Below are 21,040 nucleotides of genomic sequence, written 5' to 3'. Positions count from 1 at the left end.
ATTCTGCAGGATCCTGCTAATATGAAATTCTAGGAAGGACAAAACCATAGTATTATATAGCAGATCAGTGGTCGTCTGGGGTCAGGGGTGGGGAAAGGTGTGACGGCGAGTGGCCATGACATGACTTCCGGCAGGTGCAGGAAATGTTTTATTTCCTGGTTGTGGTTGTGGTCACACAACAGTACATACTTGGTAAGATTCATTTTAACAAATTAACCTTCAGTGAATATTATTATATATAAATTATACTTCAGTAAAGGTGGAAAAAAGCAAAAGAGAAAAGGGAGGAAGGAAGAAAGGGAAGGAGAGAGGGAGGAAGGGAGGGAAGAGGAGCAGAGACTGGCCATTCTTCTACTCTTCCCAAGCCCACCTTACGAAGGCTAGCGTGAAACTACCTGGCAGGTTGCTGGCAGCACAGTGATTAAAAGAATTCTTAAGAGTATCTAACTTCCTTTGCTCTGATTCTATATTTATGAAGTGAGCTTGAGATCTTAATCTCCTTGAGAACTCCGATTCAGATCCAGAGAATGCACAGTACTTATGAGACCACAGGGAGCTGTGTGGTCTTCAGGTAAAACTTCAATTCATATTAAAGGCATGCAGGGGGGCGCCTGGGTGGCTCAGTCGGTTGGACGTCCGACTTCGGCTCAGGTCATGATCTCGCGGTCTGTGAGTTCGAGCCCCGCGTCGGGCTCTGTGCTGACAGCTCAGAGCCTGGAGCCTGTTTCGGATTCTGTGTCTCCCTCTCTCTCTGACCTTCCCCCGTTCATGCTCTGTCTCTCTCTGTCTCAAAAATGAATAAATGTTAAAAAAAAAAATTTTTTAAATAATAAAAAAATAAAGGCATGCAGGAACGCATCTCGAAATTGCCAGGGTGTTCATATTTGTCAGTAGGGTGCTATCTGCCCCTGAACGGTGTGGAAAAAAAAAAAAAAAAGAAAAAAGCACTGTCCAGTTCCTATTCTAGACTTTGTCCAGTGGGGAGGTACTGATCTATCCACCACAATACCTTAGCCTTCTGGGCAAATATTCACCTCCTTCTAGAAAGTAATAAACTGATATTTTGATTTCTTTTTTTTTTTTTTAAATGTTTACTTATTTTTGAGAGAAAGAGAGAGAGAACACAGGGGAGGCGCACAGAGAGGAAGACAGAGGATCCAAAGTGGGCTACTCACGCAGCAGACAGCCCGACACAGGGCTCAAACCCACAAACTGGGAGACCATGACGGCAGCTGAAGTCAGACACTTAACCGACTGAGCCACCCAAGCGCCCCCTGACATTTTGATTTCTATTCTGACCCCAGTCCCCTTTCTCCATCCCCATTATTACCAACTTAACCCAGCACAGATTACCATAGGAGCAGAGGCTCTGACAACTCCATTCAAACCCCCGTTACTGGGATTTCCGACAACTTACGGTGGGCTGAAGAGAAAGGAACCCCTTCCCACCACAAAAAAATAAAAATAAAAAGTAGAAAATACAGAAATGTAGATATTTTAAAATGCAGGAAGGCAGGAAAGAAGGCAGAAAGGACATCCTCAACGCTAGAAAGGAAGATAGAAAAGTGAGAGCAATTAGCCTAAGTTGACACCCCAGGATCAACATTTAAGACCTAGACACAGGTCTTAGGCACTAAGACTCTTTTTTATTATTATTATTATTATTTTAATGTTTATTTATTTTTGAGACAGAGAGAGACGGAGCATGAATGGGGGGGGGGGGGGCAGAGAGAGGGAGACAGAATCTGAAGCAGGGTCCAGGCTCTGAGCTGTCAGCGCAGAACCCAACGTGGGGCTCAAACCCACAAACCGTGAGATCATGACCTGAGCCGAAGTCGGAGGCTCAACCGACTGAGACCCCCAGGGGCCCCAGGCACTAAGACTTCTGAAGCCCACATGGGGATAAAAGATATGGGTAGTGAATTCGAAACCAAGCCCCCATATAAGACAGTTGAGGAAAGGGACTACAGTTAGGGTGGGAGTGGAGAGAGGCGTAGTCACTCGTGAGAAATCAAACCACAGGCCTACGTGGCCTATGAGCGCAGAGTCAACTCACACCCCTGCAGAGGGAAGGAGCCCTGCCCTGAGCTACGAGAGGATCGCTGTCCAGAGAACTCCAGTTCTAGGCATCCCGGCAAAAGTGAACAAGAAGCTGCTCTAAAGAGCCGTTCACAATCCAATAAGCACGCAATTTCACAAAACAATCCCTGCTGAAGATAAATAGGCGAGAAAAAATTTCAAACTGTATATGGCTACAAGTCTTCAAGACAAAGACTTCGCAGATACAACAAATGGGAATCTGCACCCCCAAGATTCGAAATATTAGAAAAATGTACAATAGACTATAGGATTTAAAATCTACACATCAACATGAAAAAAAAAAAAAGATGCGCAAGGGTGGGAAGAAAAGGCACATTTGAAAAAGAACCATGTAGAAATGAAAAATAGAGACAATTTAATTAAAAATTCAACAGCTGGCTTAAATAGCAGTTTAGACACAGCTCAAGAGAGAGTTAGTGAGCTGGAAGATTGATCTGACAAATCACCCAGAACACTGCACAGAGAAAAAGGGAATTGGAAAATCTGGAACGGCAATTAAGGCACATGAAGAATGGAAAGCTAACATCTAAGATAAGTCCAATAAGAATTCCAGAAAGAGGGATTAATGAAAATAGGAAGAGGCAATATTCAAAGAGATAATGGCAAACAATTTTCCAGAATGGAAAAAAAATGAAGATTCAATTTGAAGACGTACAAATCCTGAACTGAATGATTAATAACAGATCCATACTGGGGCACCTGGGTGGCTCAGTTGGTTGAGCATCTAACTCTTAATTTGGGCTCAGGTCATGATCTCATGGTCATGAGATCAAGCCCCACATCAGCACCGAGCATGGAGCCTGCTTGAGATTCTCTCTCTCCTTCTCCCTCTTCCCCTCCCCTGCTCACAATCTCTCACTCGCTCTCTCAAAAACAAACGAGCAAAAACCCACAAATCCGTATGTAGATGCATACTGTAGAACACCCATGGCAAAGAAAAGCATCAAAAAAAAAAAAAGAAAGAAAGATTAAAAATTAAACCCCAGATCTCTCACTGAAAAGATGTTACAGGCCTATTACTTATTACTTATAATCAATAAGAGTGTGAGTCCTTGAGTTAAAATACCTGGTTATGAAATCCACGCTGCCTCTTAGAAGGTATGTAACTCGGGATAGAAATCTCCCCTCTTTGATTCTGTTTCCTTACCCTAAAATGGATGCCTGCCTCAGATGATTGCTGTAGTGGAGATTAAATGACATTAGACAGTCAGATACAGTTAGAACCTGAAACACATAAGCGCTTCGAAAAGATCAGCTGCTATTATTATTATTAAATCACTGAGCGCATCATATTACCAATATTGCTTATGTTTCTATCTCCAGGCTTCAGGGCAACCATAGCCACTAGAAAGTGCGGCAGGAAGTGGGGGGAATTCTCAGAAAGGAAAACATCAGAGGGGGAAGCCTCTGTATTAAACTTGGCCTGAACTCTATCTTGACCCCTAGACCATACATGTTTGTGGCAAATTCTACAGCACAGCTAAAGCTAAGAGAACTGAACTGAGATCTGGGATACTACCCACCACAGGAGAGACCGTTAACAGTGGGACCTCATTCGTGTTAGGTACCTCCTGAAACAAAACAAAGAAATCTACACTCTTTGGAGGCATATAACAGAATCCAGAGACCGTATAGCATGTAATATTCACAATATCCAGGTTACAATCCAAAATTACTCAATAAACAAAGAAACAGAAAAACATGAGCTAGCCTTTTTAAAAGAGAAAAAAAATCACAGAGTGACTCTGAAGGGACCCAGATGTTGGAAATAGACAAGGATTTTATTTTACTTTATTAAATACTTTTTTTAAGTTTATTTATTTATTTTGAGAGGGGAGAGAGAGAGCAGAGGAAGGGCAGAGAACCAGGCAGGCTCCGTGCTGTAGCACAGAGCCTCACGCAGGGCTCAAACCCACAAACCATGAGATCGTGACTTCAGCCAAAACCAAGAGTTGGGACGCTTAACTGACTGAGCCACCCAGGTATCCCTGGAAATACACGAGGATTTTAAAGTAACTATTATAAAGTGCTTATGGCTATAAAAGAAATACACCTGTGATGACTACAAAGATCCTGACTCTCAGCAAAGACGTGGTGACTATTAAAAGATATTAAATAAAAATTCTCAAGTTGAAGTACTGTCTGAAATTGAGAAATTCACTGAGTGGACTTAACGGAATGATAAAGTAATGGCAAATCCCCCAAATTTGGTGAAAGAAGTACCTGTACAGAATCAAGGATCTCAGCAAACCCCAAGAAGATAAATACACAGAAACCACACCTAGACACATCCTAGTCAGACTGCTGCTGACCCTGGAAAACAGCAGAGAAGAGCGAACACTATGTCTGCACAAAGAAGGAGGGCTGGAATGCTCTCTGGCGCCTTCGAGAAGCAGTGGGGGCAGGAGAACGTTCAGATCACATCTGTGAAGGACTCACAGGAAAACCTCTCAACCCAGAACGAGACATCTGGTGACACACCCTTCGGGAATGATGACGAGGTAGGGCCACTGTCAGACGACAACAAAAGGGGGGCAAATTGTTTTTAACACACCCTTTTAAACAGAGCCAGCCAACACAGACCATAAGAAATGGTAAAGGAAGTGTTCTGCAGACTGAAGAGACACGGTATCACTTGGAAACTTTATCTCCAAAAGGAATCCAGAACGTTGGAAATGGTAAATATGTTGGTAAGTTTTTTTAAAAAACTAGACGTCTTCTTAATTTCTTCGAAAATACGTACGATAATCTAGAGCAATACAAAGCAGAAACGGTAATCTTGTTTTTGCGGAATTTATAACATCTGCAGATACACTATATCATAAAAACTATAATGTGAAGTAGGAGGGTAGTGAATGGAAGCATACAGTGGTCAGGTTTCACCACTTTACATAAAGGTGCTGCATTATGAACTCTAAGTAGACGGTCTCTGGCTCCCCAGTTGGGACTTGGGGACCCTTTAAAGCCCTGGACTGTGTCATATAATGCCTGGCACACGGCAGACACTTAATAAATACTGGCTTCTGTGGAAGTCAGTCTCCCGAGACTTTGATTACCGGGATTCAATTCAGGAGTCCAGCAGCCCCTGAGAAAGCGGAGAAAATCTAGTTTCCACAACGACAAACGTGAGACGTGGCAGCGAGCCACCCCCACAACCCGAGTTACAAAGCAACCAGGACATGCATTCGCTTCTGCTTGCAAAAGTGAGAGATCTTAGTCTCAAAAGGAGAGAAAGCAGGTCACAAACCACCGTACAATTGCTAAAATAAGGTGAAGGCACTCGAACATTCTATATAAAGTACGTGAGTTAATCAAAAATATCCAATCATCCTAACAATGGGTATAGTAGAAGGAAGTATTGGGGATTCACAGGAAATATGTAAGGAAGGGCAGAAGGAGTCAAGATGTGTCAAGCACATTTGAAATAGTACGAGATCTGAGTTACAGGGATTTTTAAGAACCAGGGGCACAGATTCCATCTTCTACAGAACAAAGACCCCAGTGATCTGAGAGTCGCTGGTCTGGGGAGCCCTGCATTAATATGCTGCTGGCAGCCAGTCCGAGCCAGAGAACCGGACTCCAGTGCGCCTCGAGTTGGTCCCACACTCTCCGACTGCAGCTCTGACCCAAGCCAGCCGGCCACCTGGCCACAGAGTAGGGGCAGCTTGGGACATTGCGTCCCCCAGTGCGGCACAGGGAAGGTACATGGAGCATCACTAACTCACACAGTGGGAAAGTTAGTCCCATTCAATTCTCGCATTAAATCAACAAAGTCTCCTTTTGGTGCTCGGACGCCTTGAACTCTTCCCTAAAACTGGTGAACCTTCCTTTTTAATACAGCACAGGTCTTGCGCTCCGAGTCTTGTGCAGGCAACAGTCTAGAATTTAACGTCATGTTATTTTTATCTTATGATTTTTTGGTTAAGTTTCATGTTGAGCAACTGCTACAAGTTTTCCAAATTTGTTTAAAAATAAGCCATTTGATATAAAGAAAAATACAAATGGCATAGAGAGAAAGCAAAAATAAGAAAAGCAGTACAGAAATGACTGACTTCTGGGGGCTCCTGGGTGGCTCAGTTGGTTGAGCATCTGACTCTGATTTCGGCTCAGGTCATGATCTCCTGGCTCTTGGGAGCAGTCTCCGAGTCAGGCTCTGCGCTGACGGTACAGAGCCTGCTTGGGATTCCTTCTCTCCCTCTCTCTCTGCCCCTCCCCCACTCGCTCCCACTCTCTCTCTCAAAACAAATAATCATTAAAAAAAAAAAAGACTGACTTCTGAAAAATACTGGATTAGTGTAATCTAAGGAAAATATTCCCATTGATAACATCACATTCATGTGCAAATAATAATGCCTTTTATTCCAAGTACCGAAAGAAAATTTTTTAGGTAAACATTTTCCCTCCTGTGGATCAACATAACATCCTTGACCCTTTTCAAAATTAGAAAATCCTACTGGAGTCTGAATTAATGAGATTATCAGTGAGATTATTACTATTTACCTATAAATGACAGATTAGGTTTTTTCCTTTACCTATCTCATGAAAGCACCAGAGTTTACCAAAATGTCCATGCAAGCAAGGTTCGGATCCCCTTTCCCCAAAGCGAATGAAAACGGCCAGCATCATCTTCGATGTCACTTGTGAAGGCACCTGACCAGGGGCTGTGATTAATCACCTCTTTCCGTGGTGTTTTGGTGTGTTTCTTTGTTTTATTAAGTTTTCCAAGACAGACTGAATCAATCAACAGCTGATAAACTATATAACACTAGCCTAGGATCTCTCCACTCAGCACTACTGACCCGCTCACTCTCTGTGGCGGAGGTGGGGGGTGGGGGGCGTGCACTGCAGGATGCCCTGCAACATTCCTGGCCTCAACTCGCTAGATGCCAGGAGCACCTTCTCCCCCAAGTTGTGACAATCACAAACATCTCCAGTCGCTGCCACCAGCCCCCATTTGAGAACCACTGTAAAAGAGAGGATCAGGTGTCCTCACCTGAACAGCCCCTGGTGAGAGGTTGGTCCCACGAAGGGCAGGGTCTGGGGTCAGTAGGAAAGATCCACCTTTGCCCCTCTGGGCACTCCCACTCCTCCCTCTCCCCTTCACCGTCCCCTCCTCCAGCCACGTGGCTCCCAGCTACTTCCCAAACACTCCAGGCCCTTCTCAGGCTAAGGGCCATTGCACTGCAGGGTGGTTCCCTCCGCCTGGCCGGAGATGTCCTTTCTGATAACCTCCTCTCTCTCTTTTTTTTTTTTTAACACTTTTTTTTAATGTTTATTTATTTATTTTTGAGAGACAGAGACAGAGCAAGCAAGAGTGGGGGAGGGGCAGAGAGAGAGGGAGAGAGAGAGAGAATCCCTAGGAGGCTCCGCCTTCTCAGTGCAGAGCCCACGTGGGGCTTGAACTCACCAACTGTGAGATCATGCCCTGAGCCAAGATCAAGAGTCAGACGTTTAAGCAACTGAGCCACCCAGGCGCCCCTTCTTTTGCTCTTCAAAATCTGCCCCTTCGTCCACTCAGTGAGGTCCTCCCTGACCTTTATTTTGAAATTGCAAGCCTCTCACCTATTCCCCACCTTACCATGATCTACCAACCTATTTTTCCAGAGAAATCATCACCTTATAACACACAAAATGTTTATGTCCTAGGTCTGCTGTTTATCAGCTGGTCCACTCCTCTCCCCACACCCCTGGAAAATCTTTGATTCACTGATATGCCTGGTACACAGTAGGCACTCAGTCAAAGTTGCTGAATGAGGGGCCCCGGGGTGGCCCCGTCAGTTGAGTGTCCGACTTCGGCTCAGGTCGTGATCTCACAGCTCGCGAATTCAAGCCCCGCGCCGGGCTCTGTGCTGACGGCTCGGAGCCTGGAGCCTGCTTCGGATTCTGTGTCTCCCTCTCTCTGTCCCTCCCCTGCTCGCGCTCTCTCTCTCAAAAGTAAATAAATATTAAAAAAAATTTTTTTAAGTTGCTGAATGAATGAATGAACGAATGGTAAAGATCTGCCAAGCCAGCTTGCTGTGCCTCCTGACAGGTCCGTAGCTCATAAAATGACTCCTGCTCTCACGAAGAATTTTCTAGAGCTTACATCTCTAGCCCTGCTAAGAGGGCCTATTGTCTGGTGAACTGTTCACAGGAACCCAAGAGCTGAGGTCTAAGTGGTGATATCCTGAGTAGTCAATGACTCTCGGACCCAGCAAGTCTAGGTCACCCACAAACACCGGGAATCTCAAGCTTTCAAGTTAGAAATATGAGGTACAGGGGCGCCTGGGGGGGTGCGGTCAGTCAGTTAAGTGTCCTACTCTCGGTTTCGGCTCAGGTCACGATCTCACTGTTTTGAGTTCGAGCCGTCCACAGGGCTCCATGCTGACAGTGTGGAACCTGCTTGGGATTCCCTCTCTTCCTCCCTCTCCGCCCCACCCCTGCTCACTCTCCGAGTTTCTGCCACGCACAAGTCTACCCGCAAGTTCATCACTGACCCTCTACCAAAAACGACTGATAATTTAAAGCTAACAAAGACTACTAGGGCAAGGGCTTGGAATGATTGTAGTTTGATACGCGGGGTGGGCTGTATGAAATGCTCAGCACCCTGACCCGCCCTGCACACCCATGTGCCGCCATGCTTCCCTGAACTGTATGGCCAACATCCCAGCAGCCATCCGGTCAGCGGCTGTGGCTGCTGCCTGTCCTCCGCAGGGACAGTCCCGGTTTTAAAACCCAGCTAACTTGGGGCGCCTGGGTGGCGCAGTCGGTTAAGCGTCTGACTTCAACCAGGTCACGATCTCGCGGTCCGTGAGTTCGAGCCCCGCGTCGGGCTCTGGGCTGATGGCTCAGAGCCTGGAGCCTGCTTCTGATTCTGTGTCTCCCTCTCTCTCTGCCCCTTCCCCATTCATGCTCTGTCTCTCTCTGTCCCAAAAATAAATAAACGTTGAAAAAAAACCTTTAAAAAAAAAAAAAAAAACCCAGCTAACTAGCTAAAAGATATGCAGCTCACCTCCACCATCCAACCCAAACCAGAGTGGTTCTGAAGCAGTAGCCCTGAGCCCACACAACCCGAGGCGAGATGGGCTTCTCTTCGATGAGGTCCCGATCAATTTGCAAAGAATAACGTAATCCCTAATCCTTTAACCGGATGCTAGGTAGCGAAATCAAAGAAAGAAAAAAAAAAATCTCTTCCTTGATTTAAAGTTCCACCAGAAAAACAGATTTCTGGAACCTACAACTCTGAGGAAAAAAGGATTCATCCTCTTTTATGCTAACTCAAGGGTCATCTACCAAAAATAATGAACACAGCCAGTATATTCATCATTTAAAACAGTCTGGGGCATGGAATAAATGAGATGAGCACGCTCTAGTGGAAACACAATGGATCCTTGAACACTTGCCCGTGTGTCAACGTTCTTCACGAGACGCCGATCTGTCTTGAGAAAGGCTAAGCACAAATGAACGTTTTAAGTATAACGTTAGGTGAACGTGCTTTTACAGGTTCAAAGCACAGAACGCATAATCGAATAGAAAGAAAGAAAAGAAATGTCACTGGCCATCTCGCACTAAGAAGAAGATGAAATGATCTAGTACCAAAACCGAAAGCATGTTAATAGCGAACCCACCTCAAACATGTTTTCCTCCCCCCACGGCGGTTAGCTTCAGGTGACAACGGTAAACCATAATTCAATATTCAACTGGGTACTGGTGATTCAGAGATGAGAAAGACATGGTCCCGGGGCCCGAAAAGCTCCCAAGGGAACAAAGAGCATCGCACCCATAATAACCCACTCTGATGGCAAGAGCCATAGGATACCGACGGAAACAAGCCAGGAGAGAAGCCAGCTCTGCCTGGAAGCGGAAGGTGAGATGGCAGATGCTTCCCTACGACAGGGTGCTATCCGAGCTGGGCCTTGAAGGGCAAGTAGGAATTCACCATAAGGGAAGAGAGGGAGGATCTGGGAAAAAGAACATTCCAGATGAAGGGAAGAGCGTAACAGAGGAAAGTATGCTGAGTGCCTGCTGCCTTTGACCAGTTTGGGGAAGCCAGAGATGTCATAGGAAGCCACCAGGCCCTGACTGAACAGGCACGCTAGAATTGGGTTTAAGTGGAAAGGTGAGAAAAAATAAACACAATAAAACATACCCAATGAGATCCCTTTATCGGCCCAGACGTGAACAGAGGTAGAGACGGAGGCAGAACGTTATAGCACATCTACCCTGGCAAGCATTTTCATTAAGAACCCGTTCTCCAGGCATTCCCAATATTTACGATTCCCCATTCAACATGCCATCCTGTCACTATAAGTCTATGTGAGCTATGCCACCCTGGGCCAGCCCAATTATCCATACAATCCAATATTCTGTCTCTGACACAGCACTAGGGGACATCGGTGGGGAGAACACGATAGATGTGGCCCACTCTGTCTATGTCCATCTCAGAATGTTAGATTATTGGTTGATGGTGAAGAAGGACCTTAGCCTTATTTGCAAAATTTGTACTTAAAAAAAAAAAAAAAGAATGCAGTAATGTAGAACTTACATAATTGATAATTTTATACAGCGTCTCATTAGCCACTCTTCGATGAACAATTACCAAGTCTTTGTAAGGCCTTAAACAATTTTGGGAGGAACCACAGTAAACCATCCATTAATGTGTTATTTAAAGTGGTTTCATTCATCAACGCCGATTCCTCTATTGGGACTATTTCTAATAGCTAGACTAGACAAACCTGGCCCATCTAAAAGCGAAAGAACACTCTTGATTCTTCACTGGCTTTTAGGGGGAAACTGACCCCCAAACACTGCAGGTCCTTGTTGACTTAACTAAATTTCAACAGCAAGTTGCACGAGCAAACTTTCTCTATATAAATGCCATTCTCTAACAAGACCCACGCTGATTTATTAGCTCTTGTATGAGCAGATCCGACCAATGCATAATGTTTTATATTGCAAATCTTTGAGGGCTACTGATGGTTATTACTAGCGCTACGCAATGGGCTGGCCGAAAAGACCAACTTAATTCATGAGCAGCCATCCTTTCCGCACCATGCATACATGGAAATTCCCCTTTGATTTGTGGCTTTAATCACGGCTTCCAAAACCTGTCATTATTTATGACTCTGACTTTTACATTGACGGTTAACGGGAAACATTTACTCGGGCTACCTGATAGGAAAGAACTCTGCAGCTCAAAGCAGAGCATGTGCTCCATTCTGACATTACACATCTCCATTTTCCTGCCGACTCACCAGGTTGGGGATGGAGTTAGAGGAGGTGGGAGAGTGCCAGGCGTTACATAATATTACTGAATGGAAAGATATTACTTAAATATGCAGTGACTCCTCCAGTCAGATGTGAGGCAGATTCGAAAAGGAAAACAGGTCGTAAGACAAAACCCACAACCTTTGGGGTTTGTGTATGTGCGCGTGGGTCTTGACATTCCTACTGTTCAAAATATTTGAAATCGTCAAGCAATGCCGACCAACATAAAGTCACTTCTCTACTGACCACCTTGGCCAAGCTGCCAGGAAGGCCGCCCTCCTTCTTCTAGGAAAGAAGCACACTCTTCTATGGACGCACCAAGCTCTATTCTGGTCTCATACAATCCAACCCCCACAAGTCTTCCACTCTTTCTGCTCTGTCGTCTTTCGCTTTAGGGAGCGCCTGGCTGGCTCAGTCAGCAGAACATGGGACTCTTGATCTTGGGGTGGTGAATTCAAGCCCCAGGATGGGTGTAGAGATGACTTAAATAAATAAAAAGCTGTTTTAAAAAAAGTCAGTATGTCATCTTTCCCTTTTCATGGACTCCTTCTCCTCAGTCCCTGGTTATACTGTCCCTTGCACCTTGATTCTAAAAATCAGTGCCTTTTAGAAAATCCAAGCATAACACCATATAGAAAAGTGTACAAATAGCAAGCGTTCCACTTGAAGGATTTTCACAAACTGAACACACCGGGGTGACCAGCGCTCGGCTCAACAATTTTACCAGCACCTCCAAAAGCCCCTCGGCCCCCTTCCACTTCCTCTCCTACCCCAAGGATGACCACTCTCCGGCTTTCAAACAGCCCGGATGCCATTAGCTTTGCTTGTTCTTGTAGTTCGTATAAATGCCATCGTGCAGTATGTACCCTTTTGTGTCTGGCTTCGATCACTCATTATTATGTTTGCGAAGTTCATCCACATTATTAGGTAGACTCCTAGATCATTCACTATTATAGCTAGTTTTCCTTGTATGAATGGAACCACAATTCATAATCCATGATGGATTGTATTCATGATGGATGTGTGGGTGGGTTCCCGTTTCTGACTATTGAGAATAGTGCTACTATTTGATGGGTGAAACAGATAAAGGAGATTAAGAGCACACTTATTGTGGGGCACCTGAGGGGCTCAGTCGATAAAGCATCTGACTTCGGCTCAGGTCATGATCTCACGGCTCGTGAGTTCGAGCCCCGCGTCGGGCTCTGTGCGGACAGCTCAGAGCCTGGAGCCTGCTTCCGATTCTGTGTCTCCCTCTCTCTGCCCCTCCCCTGCTCATGCTCGCTCTCTCTCGCTCTCTCTCTCGCTCTCTCTCTCTCTCAAAAATAAACATAAAAAAAATTTAGTAAGAGCACACTTATGATGAGCGGTAATGTATAGAATTGTTGATTGTTATAGTGCACAACTAACATAACACTATGTTAATTACACTTCCATAAAAAATTTAAAAATAAAAAATAAAAACAATAAATTATATATGTATTATATATATATAATTTATTGTTTTTATTTTTTATTTTTAAATTTTCAGTGTGAGAGAAAAAATTATCAGTTCTAGAATTACTAAGAAAATTTATCCAGAGTAAATAATACAATGTCAGGTAACAGTACATAGGCAATAAATTATTATTACATGACTTTTTTTCCCCTAACCTATTCAATATATCTAAAGTGTTAATCTATGGATAAAGTTAACAAGGCTCTGAAACCACAAAGAGTGCTTAAGATTTAAGACAAAAGAGGGGCGCCTGGGTGGCACAGTCGGTTAAGCGTCCGACTTCAGCCAGGTCACGATCTCGCGGTCCGTGAGTTCGAGCCCCGCGTCGGGCTCTGGGCTGATGGCTCAGAGCCTGGAGCCTGTTTCCGATTCTGTGTCTCCCTCTGTCTCTGCCCCTCCCCCGTTCATGTTCTGTCTCTCTCTGTCCCAAAAATAAATAAACGTTGAAAAAAAAAAAAATTTAAGACAAAAGAAAGAATAGTGCTACTATGACCAAGTCTTTTTGAGAAGAATATGTTCATATCTTAAAGTAGAATTGTTGGGCCATTCAAATTATACATATATAATATATATCATATGATATACATATGATATATACTATACACTATATACTATATATATATATATTTTTTTTTTTTAAGGGTTTCAGAGTAGATATAAATAATGCAAATGTGTTCTGGGCTCTTCTATCCAAGAAGAGCAACTGACCTCAATCCTTCCAGCTGCTTCTCCTTCAAAGGGTCTGTTTTCCCCCTGCCGGGCTGTGAGCTCACAAGAACGGCGACCATTCCCAAAAGTGCCCAACTGCTAGCCGGTGCCTGGAATACAAGGGCTAGTCAATAAGTGACCACTCAGCTAGTGAACTAAACGTGACATTGCCTTAACTCCTCGTGCCTTCCCAACTGATTCTGGTCTGGCTTCTGCTCCTAGGCTGCCTTGGAAAAGCTCGCACTGAGGTCACCGTAGACCCTCCGAACTACCAGAGCCCGTGGCTGCCCTTCAGTCCCCATCTCACCTGACCCTTCTGTGGCAAGTGGCAGAGATGATCGACCCAAACGGAACCACCCAAAGAAACCAAACCCTTGGCTTCATTCAAGGGCCCCCTCCTTTCTTACCGCTGGGATATTTGTTCTCCAGGGCTCCGCTACCGGAAGCTTCTGCTGCCCGGGGCTCCGTTCCTCGGCTCAGGCTTCCACCCACCAGTAATGACTCTCTTCAGTCCTAACTCTGCTCCGGAACCCTACAAGGGGGCTTTCCGGTGGCCTCCCAGACTGTGTCCCCGGGACCTCCTGTCCACGCCTCAAAAGTGCGTCAGGTGGAAAATACGCACTCCACCCTCGCATAATGCCTGGTGTACTTATTCAGCGTGAACTTCTGCAGGTCTGTTGTGCTGCCATTCAGCATGCTAGACCCTGGGGATCCAAGACGGGGAAGAGAGGCCCTCATGGACAAGAACGGACATCTGGCCATGCTGGGCTTACATGCCACCACAGGGTTCAGGGAGGACGAGGAGAGGTGCCCAGCCCAGCCTGGGTGGAGGGAGGCACAGGGTCCGTCTCTGAGCTGACTCTCCCCTGTCAGAACTATCTATCGACCCCACTTGCTGCTCTCACACCCACCCCCGCCATCGAGACCCCATTGCCCTTGCCTGGATCCCTGGACCACAGCGCTTTTTCCAGGCCTGGCTTGTTTCTCCACAGTCTGTCCTTTACAATGTAACTCAGCTTTGGGCACTACTCTGACTAGAACTCTCCAGTGGCACCCCCTGGCCCCTTGAGCAAAAGGCAAACCCCTTATCCCGTGAGGGACCAAAGGTCACACGTGGGAGTGTCCCCCCTCCTCCAATTCCTGTGTCCAGGGCTCGGCGTGCTCCAGATGCACAAGTCCTGGCCAACAACAAGCCCGTCCAGCCTCCGAGCCTGCGCCCTTGCCGTCTGCCATGCCCGGACGCCTTCTCCAGCTCCCCGAGGAAACATCTCCGTCTTGTTATTCAAATCCTAGAGCACCTGTCAGAGCTCCTGACAAGCCTTCTCTGGCCACTCAAGGTAAAGCAGCAACTCTGTCGCTCCAACAGCCCTGCCTGGCACTTCTGATCACACTCACCTGTCACACGTCCTACACCACCAACTCCCGAACTTAGCTCACTCATTTATGTTGGCTTTTTCAAGGCTATCTCTGCCGATGGACTGAAAGCTCTGTGAGAGCAGAAATGCGGTTTGATTTATTCTCCTCTGCGTCCATAAGGCCTAGTGTAGTGCCTGGGACTTAATAGGTCCTTAATAAATATTAGTCATGCACTAAAGCCAAAGCATGGCAGCTTTGTACAAATTCCGTAGCCCAGACTCCCTGGTCTGAATCCCACCTCTGCCAATGACTAGCTGTGTTGCCTGGGGCCAGTGACGTCTTTTTGTGCCCCTTGGGAGCTTTGCTTGGTAACAAAATAAAGTTAAAAATACTCTGCCTGAGGGCACCTGGGTGGCTCAGGTCATGATCTCTAGTGGTCTGTGAGTTCGAGCCCCGCATCAGGCTCTGTGCTGACAGCTCGGAGCCTGGAGCCTGCTTCGGATTCAGTGTCTCCCTCGCTCTCTGCCCCTCCCCTGCTCACGCTCCGTTTCTCTGTCTCTTAAAAATAAACCAACATTAGAAAAACACTTTCTAAAAAGAAGAACAAAACAAACAACAACAACAACAGCAACAACAAAAAAACCCTCTCTTTTTAAACAGAGACAATTTCAGGGAATCTGTGATGTTCATCTGTTTGTCTCACAGGAAATGGAAAATACAGAGCAACAAAAGTAAAATGCGTTATGATGATCAGAGGGGAAGCAAAGTTGATACTGAGTCCACCACTCTGACTCTTTTGTTCCTTGCCACCTCATCCTGCTGGGAGGAAAGAGGTACATGTTTTTATCCCCAGTACACCAACAGGAAAAATGAGATGCGAACCCTGAGCAGTATGTCAGGGGTTACTTAACAAAACAGAGGCTGTACTAGCAAAGAGGTCAGCTCTTCAAACCGAACCTGGTGGGAAAGACGGTCTGTTAAGGTTGGCTTAGCTAATACGCTCAGAGGCTCTGAAAGAATGAGATCAGAATGATTTGGCCCGTGGACCGAATCCAGCCCCCTGGATGTATGTGTAAATAAAGTTTTATTAGCAAATAGCCGTGCCCATTCATTTAGGCATGTCTGTGAGTCCTTCCTACAACAGCAGACTTGACTGGATGCATCAGACCTTCCAGCCCACAAAGCCTAAAATATTTATATCAGAGCCTGTATAGAACAAAAATTGCCCATCTCTGATTTAGAGAATAGTGCCATGTGTCCGGATTGGGTTCTATTTCACAAGTATCAGCATACTCAAGTTCCTGCTCCTGTTCAAACTAGTTCACTTAACAGGGAGGGTTTGGGGGGGGGGGGGGGGGGGGTTAATTGACAATCCTTGATTCAAGTGTATCTTACAGTTCAGAGAAAGAGTTCAATGGTTTGGTTCTGGGCTCAAATTAATATAGCTTCTCCACTTCGAGGGCACACAGTTTGCCCGTGGTCCTTGAACAGAACATTTTTACAAACGTGGAACAAAGCAGGTGAAATGGAATGCTTTTTGCTCTGGAGGATGTCTCTTATTCAAGCTTAAACATACACTGCTCCTTCCAGCGATAAGATCCAAGTAGGCTGTCTATATTCCTCTGACTTAATAATCCTATTTTCTACAAACGTTCAGATATCATTTGTGGACACCTAGGTTTTCCATTCAATAGAAGCATGCCCTCTCCAACTTCTTTCATAGATAGATACCTCTTAAAAACTAAACCTCTGAAAACAAACACACTGTTCCCTAAATGCTAATACAGTCTACCAGTCTGTCTTTTGAAGCTAAAAATGCATCTTACTGTAACTGTGTAGTGCCTTCAGAACCGGGAATCCAGCCTTCCAACTCTTTGTGCAGATGTTTGGTCACAGGTGAAACTTTCATCTCTTAAAAACTGTACTGTGGACATTTTCACACATATGCAAAAACAGAGAGAACAGTATAATAAGCCCGCCGTCCCCGGCAACCAGCCTCAACAAGTTATCAATATTCTGCTCTTCTTCTCCCCCTTATCCTTCCTCCCAACTTTGTGCCTGTTTATTGTTTGCTGCGGTATCCGCAAGCAGACCTCCCGCATCAAATCATTTCGCCCATAAAAACTTGCTTGTTTCTGTTAGATAAGGCCTTTTCTCCTTTGAAAGAAACTGTGATATGACTCTCACATCTGACAGAATTCATAATAATCCTTACCACCAGCTACCACCTAGTCCAAGTTCAATTTTCCCCAACTGTCTCAATAATGTCTTGTTAAAGCTGGTTTGTTCAACTAAGAGTCCAAGTATGACCACATATCGAACTTGCTGATAGGTCACTTAGGTGTCTTTTCATCCACAATGGATGGCACTCCGGGTGTTTTTTGGTTTGTTTTCTTTTCCCACCTACCACCGACACAGGCTTACATTCTAATTGGCCAACAAACCTTACTGAGAGTAATACTTCTTCAGGCTGCACATGCTGTAAGCAAATTCATAGGCCCCTTAGGCACAAACTCACAAAGCTCCACTTTCCAGTGCAATCCTCCACCGGAACCAATATGCCAGGCCACCGCACACACTTTCTGCTCTCGAGAGAAGGAATTTAGCAAGCTAACTCTCTAAAATTAAATTTTTTCTGTGCTGCGATGGCCCGAAGACTCTGAATGATTTTTAAAAAACAAGGCATCCATTCATTAAGGCTTTTTTTTTTTTTAAGTTAGTCAAATTTAATCAAGAATCACCAAGTAAATCAGACAAGCCTTGCAATCCATTACTGTTCCAAGTCACAACTGTAATTAATTAATTAAACGCCTAGCTCATACAGGACATTGGGTTATAAAAAGGGTGACCTGTGTCCCTGCCCACAGCGACTGACCGCCTCAATGAAGCAGTTACCGCATCGCTTGGACAAAACACCCAAGGAAGACGACACAAAACCACTCAAAGTGACAGCTGTGCCCCTACCATTAGGTTAAGAATATTTAAGGTTGATCTGGGCGGCAGGAAAAAAAAGGACAAGGGTCAAAAGGAACAGAGCGTGACTGCTGGTTCGATCACTTATGAGCTGTAGCAGACTGGATGAGTTAGTTACTCCACTTCTCGGATTCTGGTTTATCACTTGCAAAACTGGAACAATCTCCTCCACTTCCCAGAGTAGTAGCCACAAACACTGGATCAGAAAATCTTACACGAAAGCCCAGCACTAGTGATGATGAAAATGATAATAATGAATTCATGGACAATAAAAGTTGTTACGTCAGACACTGAGCTAAAAGGAAAGAAGTGGCTCACAGGACCTCAGGGTCCTTGCTGTCTGTCAACCACGGTGTGATAATGCCTCCCAATACCAGCACAGTAAGGTATAAGGGTGAGACCCGGGGGCTTGCGGGGGGGGGGGGGGGGGGGGGGCGGACAGGCCAGCCTCCCATGGCTTTTAAATCAATTGCATGGTAAAGTCAGCACCTCGCAGCTCCCACCCCTCACACAGGAAGCCCCACCAGACTCCCAAACTTGCAATACACAAGGCATGGGTATATTCAGAGCCATAATGGTAGTTTCCTTCTCTGTTGGGGCAAGTCTTCAGCAGTCTGCTACAGAATATTTAAGGCCTCCTCTAGTATTAGGTCCAAATACCCAGTACTTGCTCAAACAAGGCCAAAGTAAAATCATAATTATTTTTTCCTAGAGTCTTAGTTCCTTTTGGTACATATATACAAAAAAGACAAGGACGTGAGCCGCCAGAAAAGAGGTGCCTGCAGCCACCATGCTTTGAGAATCCCAACCAAACCAAGTGGAAAAGACACCGGGGGGAACAGAGCTCCTGTCTGACAGTCCTGCGCGTGAGATCTCCTGCGCGTGAAGCCATCTCGGACCTTCTCACCTTCCCAGTGTTCAACGGAGAGCACATGAAGCTTCTGTATCACCCAGTCAACCCACAGAACTGTTAGTGATAATAAAATGCTGTTGGTTTAAGTCATTAAGTTTTGGGGTGATTCGTCAGGTAAGGAAAACCGTCAGGACTCCTTTACCAGCCAAGCATCCCGGGGTTCGGTCGTTTTGTTTACAAGTCAGCTCTCCTCCTGGACTGTGAACCCCTGGGCGCTGCCCCTGTTTCTGGTTCTTCTTTGTAGGTCTAGGGAGCTGCACGTGGCCTGGCCCAGAACAAGTAGGTGCTCAAGAAATGTTTGTTGAACGGAAAGGAAACGCTTCATTTACCACAAATGGGGATTTGCATTTACAGGATGACACCTCCCCCAGCCCTCAGTCCTTAAGGCGATTCCAAAGAGAAGGAGAGCGCAGGAAGGGCCAAGTTTAGGAGACCCACCCCAGGAAGGAAGGCGCCAAAGGGGCTCCTTGGGAGAAGTGATGGAGCTGGGCTTGTGGCCAGTCCACGTGAGAAGTCCGTGCAAGTCTGTGGCCGGCCACACGGAGGGCGGGACCAACCAAACTCTGAAACTCCGCGGCACTGGGAAAACTCCCAGGGAAAAAGTGGAGACCCTGGGTGCAAGGTGGCCGCGCCTCCTCTCGCCCCCAGTCACCAGGACTTGGGGCAAGCCCCCGCACCCTCCCCGGCCGCCGCGGGCGAGGAGGAGGAAGAGAAAGAAAGTGACCGGAAGTCAGAAGTTTCCCAACAACGGCCAAAATCCTCCCTCAGGAGGGGAGGGCTCCCCATCCTCGCCCGGCTCCGCCCAGTGAGGAGGGACCGCCACCAGTGCATCCAGGAAGTTGGGGGTCCTGTTCTTCTGTCCCAACAGGGAGGGCCTGGCCTGTAGCTCTCCCGCGGCGTTCCGTGCACCCCGAATTCCGTGAGAGGTTCCCCGGGAGGGGCGGGGGCGCCCCAACTGATACTTACAATCGTCTAAGTCATCGTGCAAGTCCACAAAGTACAGAGGGATCTCTGAAAACCAAGAAACACACAGGAGTTACACATTAGGAGGGGGGCCGCGGCAGGCGGGCTCAGGGGCGGGCGGGGGTCCCCGGGTCCCCGGGCCTCCTGGGGTGGTCCGGCTTGGGGGGAGGGGGCCGCCCCTGCGCCCAGGGAGCCAACCCCACTCACCCGCCATCTTGGGATGGGCCAGGAGGCGGGGTCCGCGCGGGGGGGGCGGGACCGGGGCGAGGGGCGGGGCCTAGGGCTCCGGGCCCCGCCCCCCAGGGCCGGCACCTCCCCGCGAGCCTCGCGGCGCCGGCCGACCCCGCCCTCCCGGCGAAGGTGGCTGCCGAGGTGGGCGGGGAGGTCAGGTGACCCGGCAAGGCGTCCCAAGATGGCGGCGGCAGCGGCGCCCGGGAGGCCGGAGCAGCGTCCGGGCTGCTGAGGCGGGCCCCGCGCGGCTGGCGGCGGACGGGACGGGCCGAGGGCTGGCGAGCGGACGGCCGCCGCCTCTGCGCGCCCCGCGGCCGGGGCTGAGCCGTGCGGCGGCGCCGCCGGGGGATGCTCGTGCTGGGCCCGGCCTCTCCCTCTTCAACTTAGGGCGGCGGCGGGCCCGCGCCCCTGGCTCCCGGGCCATGGCGCTGAGGGAGCTCAAAGTGTGTCTGCTGGGGGTGAGTGGCGGCTGGCCGGCCGGGAGGGCCGCGGGAGGCCGGGCAGGCCGAGGACCCAAGCGTGCCCGAGTCCCCTCCGCCCCTTCCCCCAGCCTCCGTGCGGGACTTGCCCCGGGACCCTCCCTCCGGCCCCCGGGTCATCCTTGCCCCCCTTGCCACCCGCCCCTGAGGGTCCTACTGGCCGGAAGGACCCTCTGCCCTGTTCCTCCCTGGAGCCCAAGGACTCCTCCCGCCCCCAGAGGGTGAGGAGCCTTCCCTGCCTCTCCGTTGCATCTAGGTTGAGAGCAGCTCCCAAATAGTTTCCTACTAAGGTACTAGTTAGAAGTTGGCCAAGTCTTCCAGAGTGAAACCAATAGCAGGTCTTCAGGTTTTACAAGGAGCGTCCTCTCCTTTCTCGTTTGTTTGGAGTTTTTGAACTTGTGGGATCACCCCCCCCTCCCCCCTTCTCGCAGAGTTACTTTCTTGGGGGAAAGTTCAGATCACGAAACTCCAAGAACTAGTTGGAAGCTTCAGCTTCCTGCCTTTTCAGGGCAACTTTGCCTCTTGAGATCCCGCTTTGCGCAGTGAATGCTCTCTTGCCTGAGTTGCTGCTTTAGA

General features: G+C 47.4%; 2 protein-coding genes across 9 annotated transcripts in view; one reads left to right on the top strand and one right to left on the bottom strand.

Moving 5' to 3' along the window:
- The window catches only part of LOC122467226 (serine/threonine-protein phosphatase 4 regulatory subunit 1-like), an 82,345-nt gene extending 62,340 nt beyond the window's left edge, over positions 1 to 20,005 (bottom strand). For 3 of the 5 annotated variants that reach the window (XR_006292863.1, XM_043553602.1, XM_043553604.1), the window contains exons 1-2: positions 19,962 to 20,005; positions 19,758 to 19,802 (exon numbers count right to left, since the gene is read on the bottom strand). Coding sequence is in view for 2 of the 5 variants with exons in the window: in XM_043553602.1 (XP_043409537.1) it covers positions 19,758 to 19,802; positions 19,962 to 19,968 (52 nt within the window). In the remaining 3 variants the exon portion in view is untranslated. Of the gene's footprint in view, positions 1 to 13,549; positions 13,660 to 19,757; positions 19,803 to 19,961 lie in introns of all 5 variants that reach the window. The other 2 variants (XM_043553603.1, XM_043553605.1) reach the window with 2 other exon arrangements.
- A 127-nt stretch (positions 20,006 to 20,132) lies between these two features.
- Positions 20,133 to 21,040, top strand: part of RAB22A (RAB22A, member RAS oncogene family) — a 57,290-nt gene continuing 56,382 nt past the window's right edge. For 2 of the 4 annotated variants that reach the window (XM_043553600.1, XM_043553599.1), the window contains exon 1: positions 20,136 to 20,443. In XM_043553600.1, coding sequence (XP_043409535.1) covers positions 20,408 to 20,443 — 36 coding nt within the window. In that variant the 5' untranslated portion in view covers positions 20,136 to 20,407. Of the gene's footprint in view, positions 20,444 to 21,040 lie in introns of all 4 variants that reach the window. The other 2 variants (XM_043553601.1, XM_043553598.1) reach the window with 2 other exon arrangements.

This window comes from Prionailurus bengalensis, chromosome A3, assembly GCF_016509475.1.
Source record: "Prionailurus bengalensis isolate Pbe53 chromosome A3, Fcat_Pben_1.1_paternal_pri, whole genome shotgun sequence".
Taxonomy (NCBI): Eukaryota; Metazoa; Chordata; class Mammalia; order Carnivora; family Felidae; genus Prionailurus; species Prionailurus bengalensis.
This window is presented reverse-complemented; position numbering and strand designations above follow the sequence as displayed.